The sequence below is a fragment of the Montipora foliosa genome, chromosome 13, assembly GCF_036669935.1.
Source record: "Montipora foliosa isolate CH-2021 chromosome 13, ASM3666993v2, whole genome shotgun sequence".
Classification (NCBI taxonomy): Eukaryota; Metazoa; Cnidaria; class Anthozoa; order Scleractinia; family Acroporidae; genus Montipora; species Montipora foliosa.
Window position 1 is genome coordinate 29100323 of NC_090881.1, and position 13495 is coordinate 29113817.

Here is a 13495-nt window from a genome sequence, read left to right on the forward strand (position 1 = left end):
ATATTAACATGACAAGGTCTAATATTATCCTAATAATTATAGTAAAGCATAACTTTCCAACTGTATCGCTCGTGCATGGAAACAAGCTGTCTATGTAAATCTCCACCCAAAAGATTCCTGCTCGATGTTTGGAATATTTATTAATGTTTATTCCAGACTATTCAAGTAAATAATTCCTAGGGGTAGCATTTTTTGGACAGTAACTATCACACTTGGTCATGATGTACTTTGTTTGCTCTCTTACATCTTGAAAGAGCTATGAAAATTCAAGAGTTTTGACTTTTGTTCACTCTATCAGCAAACTGTTGTAACAATTATTTCAACCGACAAAGTTGACATCGTTTTGTTAAACTGCACTAATGGCAAGTTGATTTGTTGGCATTCCTCTTCATGTGGGCAGGAAATAGAACGCGCTGTTTAAGAAGCGTAAAGCGGCCGTGTGTAAGAATAAACGCCTCTCATCTAACAAATGGTCACCCCTCCACCCCCTCTTACTAGAAGTTGCGACTTTCCTGTAGAAGATATTTAATCAAACATTAAAGAACACCCATTATTGAAGATATCATGCTTTGCTGAGCAATCTGAATGAGTAACAAGTACAGCTCTGAGTATATTAACATGGCAAGGTCTAATATTATCCTAATAATTATAGTAAAGCATAACTTTCCAACTGTATCGCTCGTGCATGGAAACAAGCTGTCTACGTAAATCTCCACCCAAAAGATTCCTGCTCGATGTTTGGAATATTTATTAAACGTTTATTCCAGACTATTAAAGTAAATAGTTCCTAGGGGTAGCATTTTTTGGACAGTAACTATCACACTTGGTCATGATGTACTTTGTTTGCTCTCTTACATCTTGTAAGAGCTATGAAAGTTCAAGAGTTTTGACTTTTGTTCACTCTATTAGCAAACTGTTGTAACAATTACGTGAACCGACAAAGTTGACATTGTTTTGTTAAACTGCACTAATGGCAAGTTGATTTGTTGGCATTCCTCTTCATGTGGGCAGGAAATAGAACGCGCTGTTTAAGAAGCGTAAAGCGGCCGTGTGTAAGAATAAACGCCTCTCATCTAACAAATGGTCACCCCCTCCACCCAAAAGATTCCTGCTCGATGATTGGAATATTTATTAAACGTTTATTCCAGTCTATTTAAGTAAATAATTCCAGGGGGTAGCATTGTCTATCACACTTGGTCATGACATACTTTGTTTGCTCTCTTACATCTTGTAAGAGCTATGAAAGTTCAAGCGCTGTTTAAGAAGCGTAAAGCGGCCGTGTGTAAGAATAAACGCCTCTCATCTAACAAATGGTCACCCCTCCACCCCCTCTTACTAGAAGTTGCGACTTTCCTGTAGAAGATATTTAATCGAACATTGAAGAACACCCATTATTGAAGATATCATGCTTTGCTGAGCAATCTGAATGAGTAACAAGTACAGCTCTGAGTATATTAACATGACAAGGTCTAATATTATCCTAATAATTATAGTAAAGCATAACTTTCCAACTGTATCGCTCGTGCATGGAAACAAGCTGTCTAGGTAAATCTCCACCCAAAAGATTCCTGCTCCATGTTTGGAATATTTATTAAATGTTTATTCCAGACTATTCAAGTAAATAATTCCTAGGGGTAGCATCTTTTGGACAGTAACTATCACACTTGGTCATGATGTACTTTGTTTGCTCTCTTACATCTTGAAAGAGCTATGAAAGTTCAAGAGTTTTGACTTTTGTTCACTCTATTAGCAAACTGTTGTAACAATTATGTGAACCGACAAAGTTGACATTGTTTTGTTAAACTGCACTAATGGCAAGTTGATTTGTTGGCATTCCTCTTCATGTGGGCAGGAAATAGAACGCGCTGTTTAAGAAGCGTAAAGCGGCCGTGTGTAAGAATAAACGCCTCTCATCTAACAAATGGTCACCCCTCCACCCCCTCTTACTAGAAGTTGCAACTTTCCTGTAGAAGATATTTAATCGAACATTAAAGAACACCCATTATTGAAGATATCATGCTTTGCTGAGCAATCTGAATGAGTAACAAGTACAGCTCTGAGTATATTAACATGACAAGGTCTAATATTATCCTAATAATTATAGTAAAGCATAACTTTCCAACTGTATCGCTCGTGCATGGAAACAAGCTGTCTATGTAAATCTCCACCCAAAAGATTCCTGCTCGATGTTTGGAATATTTATTAACGTTTATTCCAGACTATTCAAGTAAATAATTCCTAGGGGTAGCATTTTTTGGACAGTAACTATCACACTTGGTCATGATTTACTTTGTTTGCTCTCTTAAATCTTGTTAGAATACCTCTGCGTGTGGGCAGAATTTAATAAACGCGCCGCACGTTTATTAGATCACTTACAATAGGTCGTTAATTTTGTCGCTGATGCATGTATAATGAGCTGTTTAATGATATAAAACTGGAATCATTATAGAGCATAACAAAGCATTTCATTTGCTTGAGCTTCTTGTAAAGACAACTCCAACGTTTCTCCTTAAAGGTAAGCCTCAGTCTAAAAGAATACAATTGGTAATTGGAAAGTATGTTAACTCACTCTTCATATTTTCAGCTTTTTGTTCTCGCATGTCTGTTTGAGCCTTTCTCATTGCCGAGAGCATTTTTTCTACTTTTGTTTAACTTTTTATGTTTTTGATTGCGTAAGAGTTCCGTACTGAGGTTGAGCCCCTAAATTGGTGCCCAGACTAACCTTGTATTTCTGTCTTTCGTCTAGTTACATTTGCCAGCCATGTCTGTCAAGTTTGGAATGCTGTTTGGTATGCTGTTGATGGTCATGTTCAGCATCCACCATTGTAAGTATGGCCACACGCACGCACTGACGAAATTACTGGCTGACGCCCTGACTCACACACGTACCCACGTTCTTGCCAAGTAAGGGTCCCAAGTAGGCGCACACTCTGGCCCATTCTCGCGTGTAAACTCACACGCGCGCACTCCTTGGAAAGCCTGGGTAATACTCGAACTTCGCATGATCTCGAACTTGACACCGTGTTGTATGCACTGTATCACTGTTGTTTTATCAAGAGTACCTCGAAGAATTAACCGGAACCAAGCGTGTCACTGAGAAAAAATGTTATTCGCCATTTCTCAAACTAAGACCAACAATAGGTAAACATCGCTGGTCTCAGGACTTGCGTCATAATATTTTCAGTCATTTTCAAGTGTGCCTTTAAACAGAATGAAACTCTCAAATAAACGTTTGCTGGAGCAGACAGGCACCAAAGACTAAGAATAAGCCAAGGAAGGGACAAGGACGGTTAAGAATGGCGAAGATTAGCATGGTTTGCAAAGTTAACGACTAAATTAGACTAAATTAGATTAAATTTTGTTTTAAGATGGACAAAGTGGACAGCGTGATGTACTTTTTAAAGGCTCGAGGTAATACAAAACTATACTCAGTGTACTAATGCTTGTGCTCTCAGAAGCACGCATGCACGACTCGCTTGCGGCCAATGGCCGGCTAGATAGCCCATACCATCACAAATTCACTTTGTCCGGTTTAAAGAAGTAGATTCACAATTTCAGCTTTTCTCGCTCGCAGATCGAACACAAAATTCACCCCATTGCAATATAAAACCAAAAAAGACTCATATCACAGTGGCACACCCTAAAATTATTCTAATGTGATTGGCTGACTTATTCTTCTTTACAAGTGAATATAGATAGGAGAGTAGCGAAGCATTATCCGATTTAATGCACCTTTTCATTGTTATAGAACAAAGAAAGCACTTAGTTGGAACAGGAGGTCATTATTGTGATCACTGGGTGGAACGGGTCAGTAAGCAGCTATTACGACAGCCCACGCGATTTGCTCAGAAAACAATAGAACCATTCAAACAAACAACAGAGACAATGAACTCTAACCCTAAAAACAACGGAGCTGCATCCTAACCAGATCCAATAAATTAGAGGTTGTAAACAGCGACGTGGTGTCTGGATGGAACAGGAGTTTTAATAATAAACTATTCCTAACAATGGAAGGTGCATTAACAGAAACTAAGCATTTCTCAATCTAACACAGTGTGTACAGTTCTTAACAAACGAGCGCTAATTAGGCCATTTTGCTAATGCGAATTTATCCCAGTTCCATTCCCCTGTGGGCGCAAAATGTGATATATTTATTGAATTAATGAGCCCATTTTTGGCCGAGTAATGAATTTTTGCCCCCACAGGGGAATGGAACTAGGAGAAATTCGCATTAGCAAAATGGCCTAATGGTCCAAAACTGAAAAACACTGAATTTTAATAAAACGTCATTTTTCTGATTAATTAATGAATTAATGAATTTTTATCTGCTTTTTGTTGTAGGTGACGCACGGGTATTTTCCAAACTTGCTGACTTTACAAGTGTGAATGATCCTAATTCCTTTGAATCACGGGAAGATATCCAAGGTAAGGTCTTGGTTGAATTTAGTCTTCCTGTGCAGCAAAATGCGCAATAGAATTACTAGGTGGCGTTTCATTGGCTGTGGGAAACAGCTTCGTCTTTTTGTACGCTCAAAATGCTTACAAGTTTACACGCTGTCGCAGTAGATCAGTAGACGGTAGAAAATGTACTGGAAATAACAAGATATTTCTTACATAGATCACACCTGGTTTTATCGCAGTTGAAGCACTGAAACCGGCGCTGGTGCATCAGTTGTCAGCGCCGAGCTCTTTGTACGTTTTGAAGGCACTGAAGTTCGCCTACCGACTTCGTTAGAATTGTGAAGATACGTGTGCGAAATCAACTCTACACTGCTTTATTCAGACTGTCTAGACATTGGTATTTAATGCTGACGGCGTAATTACCTACGGAGGTTATAGTGTTCAGTAATATGACTTTCAAAATTCAGTATAGCCTAAGTTGCACTAGATTTTGCTTATTGTATATCGCTGGTGAGCGCATTTCAAAATTTGATCAGAGTTTTTAAATCCTTCATTTTGACAATTGCGTGCAGCACTGACCCCACGTCCACTGAGCCATTTCAGTATTGACTTGTCCATTTCAATGTTGTATGTTTTTGCGGTGGTTCTCGCAAAATAGAGTTTCGGTTTCTGTCACGCCAAGTCATGTCTTATTTCGTTCAGTCATTTCACATTACAATACACCATTCCTTCTGCGGTCGAACAATTCAACACTACTGAAGCTATGCCGCGTCGTTTGCGCGAATGAGTTGCCTTCATACTAAATCGATCGATCTGCCTTTGCACTAATTGCCTTTGCGTTGAATCATTTAACACTACATAGAATCATTTGCCGTTGAGAAGAACCAGTTCCATCATTTGGCAATGAAGTGAAGCATTGCACTTTTCATTGAACCATTTTGAAACCAAAGTACTAGACCGTTTAATATCAGACATGTTGATCTTTCCACGGATCGTCAACAGATGAATGCCGATTCTTACTTGTCTGTTCCATTTTGACATCGGCAATTAGACCATTTCTAAGCTGTCTAAATCATTCAATGTTTGAGTGAATCACTTCACCGGAAGTCGGTTTCCAGAGAAGTCCGTATAACCTTAATTCTGACTTAAATAATATTGGATGCAATTTGTGACCATCGTAACACATATTTTCAAAAAGTACTTGGAAATTCTGTCTTACCATGAAGGGTTTCCCTGACAGATTGCAAGTATATGATGCATGCCGCCGGATTTCCGTATTACGTATAATTTGCAAAAACAAGGAGCCTTGCCTTTTGACTCTTGTCATAGTAAATTGATGCTGCAGAAATTGAATGTTTCTAATTTAACTGGAAACACCGGATTTTTACTATGGTTTTCAAATCACTGTTTCACTTGCATTTTTCAATATGATTTGAGAAGAAAAAGTACAAAGTATTATTTAACAACATTCAGTGATGATGGAAGCTTGAAAATGTTTCAAAATAGTTGTGATGCAGCCGGATCTTTTATTGAAACAATAACTGACACAGTAAAAGCAGAATACAAATGAAGAATATATCATCGTTAATATATTAGCAACGAAGTCGATCTGACTTGATCTGAATTCATCGATCACTTGTGCAATACAATGCGCGGCTTCACAATGTCGAAATAGAGGAAAAATCCGACGAGAATTTGACAGTGCTGTCCCAATTCCTGTTAAAAGAATGGCGAAGGATCCCATCGATACTCCAGAGCCAAAAAAATGTTTGAATTTTGGGATACAGTAACTTGAATGCACCTACATTCGTAAGATATTGAACAGTTCTGTGCAGCTTTCATTTGTTGATCAAATAAACCTCAGCGAACAATATTGCATTACATTAAAAAAAAAGTATCGTGAATGGTCTTTCATTAAATTGTCCATGCATGGCGAAGCCACGCACGATCACAATATATTTTGTTTCCCTATATATAAACTGTGTGCAGTACAGAAGAAAATATTGCGAACAATTCTTGATAATATCACAGACTTCCGAAAGCGGTTGGAAGCCGGATTGACAAATACATCCTTTTTCCTATAATGCCCTTGATTCAATGCTCTTGCTGCTTTAACATCTGGCATTTCAAAACAAAAAATCGCGCAAGCTTTGCTCGAAAAGCATCTTCAACACTTCCCGTCATTATTTTTTTCGCGTGTTTGAGTGTATACTTCACAGAACGCTCGCGTCAGTTCATTCTTGATTTATAGGAGCTAAACTCTGATTGAAAAAAATACGTCACTGAAGTGTCTGAGAGCTATCGAGTCCATGACTAGTTGGTGACTTAGCCCCTGTAAATGGTTTTCTGTAAGTTTATAATGGAAGTGAACTTCTTACTTTGAAAAGATCAACTGTCTCACCGCTGACTAAAAATAATTAAAATCGGAGTTTACAATCTTTACCATTCATGGTAGTAGAACAAGTTGAATTTTTGAAGTTTCACTGAGTTTCTGCTTCAAAACACGTTCATGAACAGTCCTTTAGGATAGAGGATAACATTCTTAAGCCCTGGCTAAACTATCAAACATTTCTGCACAACACAAAATGCTGGATGGAAAGGTTTGATCGAGATCAAACATATGTTGAGACAGGCGGCTAAACGGTCAAACAAGTTCACCCAATACAATGTTGGACGAAAATGTTTGAATCGTTCGTCCGGGACTTTAGTTTCCTTGATAAGTGTCATGTGTCATTCCACTGGGTTTTAATTGTTTTGTTGTTGTTGTTGTTGTTGTTGTTTACTTTCTTTTTATTGTAAGCCGTTTATATTCGATAATTATTGATGCAAAACGACCAATTGTTCTTGACTAGCCCGCTCTACTTGCAGAAACTGGGACGATACTGAAAAATGTGAAAGGTGGTATCGATATGGGGAGTGTGTAAAGAACCCAACTTATGTGTTGAAGCGCTGTCCCAAGTCCTGTAGTATATGCAGCGGTAAGTAAAACACTCTAATGTACAGTTGTCATGCATGCAGTGAGTAGCCTTAAGTTCAGTTTAACTTTGGAATCCCGTGCAGTAGGCAGGAGGGAGCCGTGAAGAACCCACATGTGAATTCTGACGATGCAGGAGCCCTGGACGGTGTGAATGACGCCAAGCTGTTCAAGAACTTCTTATATAGACTAAGGATATAGACTATAGGATATATATTTTTCCACCACTTATAAATCAGTAAAAAAGAAAATCCTTGTCATTTGCATGAACCAAATTGATACAATTGTTTAACATTTCAAAGGAAATGAAGACTTTGGGTTACCCTTTTTTCTTTTCACCCACAAAAGGTCACCACAAACTTCTTAATGCTTGAATCGCGCATTTCAAACGCCAGAAGGCCTTAGACCCCTTAACCTCCCCGTCACTCAAAATCCAAAGAGGCTTTCAGGATGGAACTGTTCCCTACTTCTAGAGTACAAACACACAGCGCTATGTATGATAAATGTAATTGCAAAAAAGAAAGATGAGGTCAAGAATTATTAGCTTTGCGGAGGGTCATTCGCAAGAGAATTTAGCACCGTTCTTTGCGATCAGACTTCAGGTCCACTCAGCATTTTTGTTTGTTTGCTTGTTTGTTTTTTTATATATTTCGGGTACAGGTAACTCATGTGAGGACCACCGTAATGATTGTGCAGCACTGAAAGCTAGGGGTGATTGCACCAGCAGGATTAGTAATACAGCGTATGCCACAATCCGGGATTGCCCTGTTACTTGCGGTGCTTGTGATTGGTAAGTTTATACTGAACGTTCTATTCTGACTTCGTTGCTTTTGATTTTTTTAATTTAAGTCATCCACTGAACGCAGTGCCTCAATAACGCACGATTCTTTTGGTCTGATCAATTCCATTGGGTCAAATAGCATCATCAATACAAACCCTTGAGGACCCCGGGGAAGTGTCGAGCAACGAGACACACATGTAAGAAAACACGCGGACAAATGCTTCTCTTTCAAAGAAAAAAAGAAAAAGGAAGACAAAGAAAACCAAACCAAAATCATCGAACATTTTTGTTTCGAGAGAAAATACACACAGACCACTAAGGAGATTTGCAGGTTTTCGTTGGAAAGTACACTTAACAAGGGAAAATAGATCGCAATACATTAGCAAAGAAAACTTGTCAACGGCACTTGTCAAGGGAAACTAGTTTTTAAATAAAATTCCCCTTAAACCTCTTACAGTTTACTTGGCAAGGTGAAGCGTCCTTGTCAAGTCATCTATAAATTTACAAATTTCGCGCTTGACAATTCCAAGTTTTTCCCTAATAACTCTCCCCGCTGAAAAACTGGCATCAGCTATATATCAATTAGGGCAAACTTGCAATTAAGGGAAAACTACATTTTAACCATCCTTACGTTCACTTACGAACAGAAATAGTAGCCTACGGGCTCTTCTTGATAGATCTTTAAAAGCGTGCACTGGCTAACCTCGGTATAACTCTGTTTTTCACAGAGCCAAGGGTGATTTTGCAAGTCAAGAAACCGACCATGTCACAGACTTCCAAGGAAATGGAATTAATGTTATGAAATACTTGTAGCTGCGGGGAGAATTTAACACTATAATGGAAACAATAAAACAAGGGCTAAAAGTTAATCTCGTGTCATCAGTGTTACTTTTTTATACGTTGCTCTGCCATTCCCTATATAGTCGTTTCTCTACATGATAGTGAGAAGAACACGTCTAACTTCATTCTTGGTAAGGGCAAGAAATTCAGTTGTCCCGGTCTCATCCAAACTACATGGAAACCATGATCCGTAAGTAATACGGATAGTTTTAACATGTGTCCAATCTACTGAACATGTACTCTTTACGATATAGAACTGGTAGCTAGGAGAACGTCTCCTTATGCGCACTTGCTGTCTGATCATTAAAAGTCTTCGAAGCAGCCCCACTTTTTGGGGCTGTTTTGCGAGTTTCAACTCCTTTTTTGGAGTATAAAATTTGGTTGCGTTTCCACGGAAAGTGAAGTGAAATTTTGCCGTACTTTATTTCAGCAATTTGCTATGTCGCGCTTGTTGGAAGAATTCCATTTTATCTAGCTTCACTTGGGATTAGGCAAAAGTACTTCAAGAAAACAGTTATGTTAACGATGTCCACTTTTCTTACCACCGTCAATGTGCGACCACCTTGATATTACTGACGTCTCGTTTGGGCGGAACAAAGCCCTTACACCTCATTTCCTATCAAGCAAGGGAAGCTCGGCATCTGACCACCCTGTCATTGATAAAATCTGAAGGGCTTTACTGATTTATCCACTAGTTCTTTTTTATGGGTAATTTCAAGTTTAATATGCGTACATTAACGCTCTTAGAGATTAACCTTTGATACAATTGACATCGAAAATACCCGGCTTCACCAAGACTAGGAAAGCAATCACGACATCAGCACACATTTATACGAAAGAAAATCGCTAAGAGTAAACATATTTCTGAAGTGAACTTTCTTATGTGGTACAGGGATCCCTTTCAATAACCACCTTAATTTTTGGGTTGAGGACGGTAACTTCATAAAACCGATCGTTCATATGAGGCCTGTTAAGCTATTTTAAGATATGCATTGTAAAGTTTATCATTAAGCAAAAGCAGACTTTGTTCGCTTTCCAATAAGACAAGAATTTAGTCGGGAGATTTGATCGTTAGTCTCGTTTGTTTTAAGTTTTTGATAGAGTACGTGCGAGCATAAAATCGCAGTATAACTTTGAACTGAGAAAATACTCTCTTGAATATTGACGTATGATCTACATTGAGAAAACAAAATGATTTACAACCAAATGAAAGATTCTAATTGGAGATATTTACGATGAAAAAATTAATTTAGGCTTAAAATTTAGATGATATTGATTGAAATTTCGGTTGGAATGTAAATGGTAAACCTGTTTTGGTCGGCCCAAACGGAAAATTTCCGGAGAAAACGGGATTTCTTGAAAGGCAGTCCAAAATTTCCAAACGGAAAACGTGTTTACCATTTGCATTCTCCCCACCGTGATTTTTCCTCTCTCCAGACTCTCTCGGTAAACTTGAACGTGTAAATGGTACACGCCCGATCCCAACTGAATTTCCCATTAGGGAGTTTTTGCTTGCCATTTGAACAAACCTAGTACCAACCGGTTTCTGCTTGTAAATGGTAAACAAACATTATCTCTCGGAGATGAACCAAGAACGCCCCGAAGAAGCTTCCCCAGGGTACCATATTTTTAAAGTGCTTTGGGTAACGCGCGCGAAGGCGAAATATACGTCCACGGTATTTGGTATCAAGTTTTTTGCTTAGTCCAATTATGCTTGCTTCACTTGACATTTCCCTCTTGCCGTTAATGAAAGTGTCGTGGGCCTTTTTATTTGTGCTCCCATCATAGTAAAATATTAGCCTGTATACAGACTCCGGCCACTTTGACCTGTGTTTCAACCAGAGGAGCATGGTACACGATGCTGCCCTGTTTGTGTGCTATATCCCAATTGGTACTGATGCGGTACGATCTTGAAAACGAAAATGGTCAAAAATAAGGAGGGATTACGTTTTCTCAAACGTTGGCCGCGTAGCACTTATATTTGAACAGACTTAACTGATTAGAGTGTAATGTGAAGTGCCAAGTATCTATCCCATATGAACCATGTGAGCGTTAGCCCTACTGATGGAAATGGGCCCACACAATGACAGAGGACACACGACCTTCGGGTTAGATCACCGCTGCTCTGCCGACTGAGCCACAAGATCAGACGGGATCAGGCCGTGGGAACTGAAGATGTTAAAGTCACGGCAATGAACATGTACAAGGAGGGATTACGTTTTTTCAAACGTTGGCCGTGTAGCACTTATATTTGAACAACTTAACTGATAAGGGTGTAATATGAAGTGAACACAACACAATGTCCCCGGCCAGGACCCGAACCCGGACCACTCGATCTGGAGGCCATCGCGCCTCCCACCATGTTCATCACAAGTAAATATAAATTTTATTTCTCATGTGGTACTCACTTGTAGGTTGCAATATCAGAAAGGCCTCTTCTGTGATATAAACTTCCCTTCCGTTGTTGGAAACAGTTGAAGATAGCGGTCCACACATTTTTACAGGTTTGCTGAAAGCGATTTCAGACTCACTAATGCACACTAATTTAGATTTCTCAGTCGCAGATCCATTTTCACCATGGTTTCCCTTGGCACCTCTTAGTCCCGGATAACCGTCCTGGGGATCCAACTGTCCCTTCGTCACCTATCAATAAGTTCACACGTGAGCTGAGATGTACGGTTCTATTTTACACTCTGTAGATGCCAAGCGTTTTGAATATTTGATATTGTTTTGTTTTGAAGCAAATATCGTGACATTGCTTTTACCTTTTGTTCAACTTTTGGTCTGCATGATTGCATCTTGGATCAACTCTGTCTCTACAAATAACCACTCGTCATTTGGGGCTTTCATGTTTACACTTGTTATTTATTACTTGTAAGTAATTTGAGGTATGTCGAGACTACTGTCGTGACCTCGCGAACAGCTAAAGGTAGTCATCAATTTATAATTGAGCAACTGTTCATTTAGGCTTATTTTAACCACACTACTGTAATCTCAAGCAAAAATATCCAACCAAATGGGTTGTAAACATTTTTTAAGCCAAGTATCCTAAGTTCCAGCGAATGAAAAAACCTAATTTCCGCACTCCGCCGAAATTTCATCTGGATTGAAGAGAAATTATATCTCATCTCTTTCCTGAAAGTCAAGTCAAACCAATAGCCCACTTTAGAGATATTAAAGGTTTAGTCCTGAACAAAAGGCATCATCTCGAGGCTCTGGGGAATAAACTCATACAAATCCTTATATTTAATTTATTCCTCAGAGCCTCGAGATCGCGAGATGATGTCTTTTGTTTCGGACTGAATTTTGATATATCGAAATCGGTCCATTGAATTGAATTGAATTGAATTGCAAAAATTGCGTTCATAACTGCGAGGATCGTAGCTTCACTTGATTTCATATTCGCAGTTCATATATGATCCATTTCTTATATCATTTCATCATTGATTCATTCCTTACGGGAACATTAGAACCCACAAATGACCAGCTCCCAACGTCAGTGGCCTCATAACTCAGTTGGTTAGAGCGTCGCGCCGGTATCGCGAGGTCACGGGTGCAAACCCCGTTGAAATCCTGAATTTTTCAGGCTTCTCTACGCAATTGCAAAAATTAACTGCGAAGATCATGGCTTCACTTGATGTTATGTACAATTATGCAAAAAGAAAAACAATAGCAATAAATTTCTTTTACTACGTGTCTACGGAAATGAATGATAACTTTACAGGAGAAATAATACTGATCGTACTGACCGCAATTGGGCTCAAAGGTTTAGTTAAGAAACTATTATAGTCTTTACTATACACATGAAAAAACATCACAGAACAACAGACGTGTTCAGTTTACAAATTTCAATAAAAATAAGTATAATTGTCTAAAATTAAGTAATGTTCTATTGATAAAAATACTTTTAAAACGTTCAGTCCTTATTCTTGGTATAATGAAAGAGGTAAAGCGCGCGCCATAGTATCGTGTGACATTGAACTTATTTAGTTAATTGTGTTCACATCATCGTATCTATTTTCACACGTGAAAAGATCACTGTTGCTATGGTTTGTGAAATGATTTAGTGTTTTATTGGTGTTCAAATAATAAATAGAATATTACATGGCCGCTTGGAGATACGAAATTTGTCTTCTCGTGTTGAGAAATATTTCATTCGTTTGCTGCGCTCACGCGTGAAATATTTTTTAACACTCGAAGACAAATTTCGTATCTCCGCGCGGCCATGTAATATCCTCTATAGAAGTGGGGTGCGGACGCGCCCTATGACACCATTTATTCTCTACTTACTTATAAATAGTATTGTTAATGCGCGCAGGCTATTTGATGATAATCTTCCTGAACCATGTAATTGTTTACATAAGTTGCTTGTTGCTTGTTGCTTGCCAATGCGCGTACACTATTATGATGTCATTTCTAACGCGTGCATGCTATTAAGTCATGTGATATTATCACTCTTGTTAGAAAAGTACAGTCACTGCACTATAAAGTTTTTCGAT

General features: G+C 38.7%; 1 protein-coding gene across 6 annotated transcripts in view; it reads left to right on the forward strand.

Annotated features, from left to right (window-relative positions):
• The window catches only part of LOC137982837 (putative tyrosinase-like protein tyr-3), a 50165-nt gene extending 41140 nt beyond the window's left edge, over positions 1 to 9025 (forward strand). For 4 of the 6 annotated variants that reach the window (XM_068829995.1, XM_068829993.1, XM_068829996.1 and 1 more), the window contains exons 2-6: positions 2747 to 2825; positions 4342 to 4425; positions 7254 to 7379; positions 8036 to 8165; positions 8885 to 9025. In XM_068829995.1, the coding sequence (XP_068686096.1) occupies positions 2762 to 2825; positions 4342 to 4425; positions 7254 to 7379; positions 8036 to 8165; position 8885 (405 nt within the window). In that variant the 5' untranslated portion in view covers positions 2747 to 2761 and the 3' untranslated portion in view covers positions 8886 to 9025. Of the gene's footprint in view, positions 1 to 632; positions 2516 to 2746; positions 2826 to 4341; positions 4426 to 7253; positions 7380 to 8035; positions 8166 to 8884 lie in introns of those variants that run through there. The other 2 variants (XM_068829992.1, XR_011118833.1) reach the window with 2 other exon arrangements.
• The last annotated feature ends 4470 nt before the right edge of the window (positions 9026 to 13495 follow it).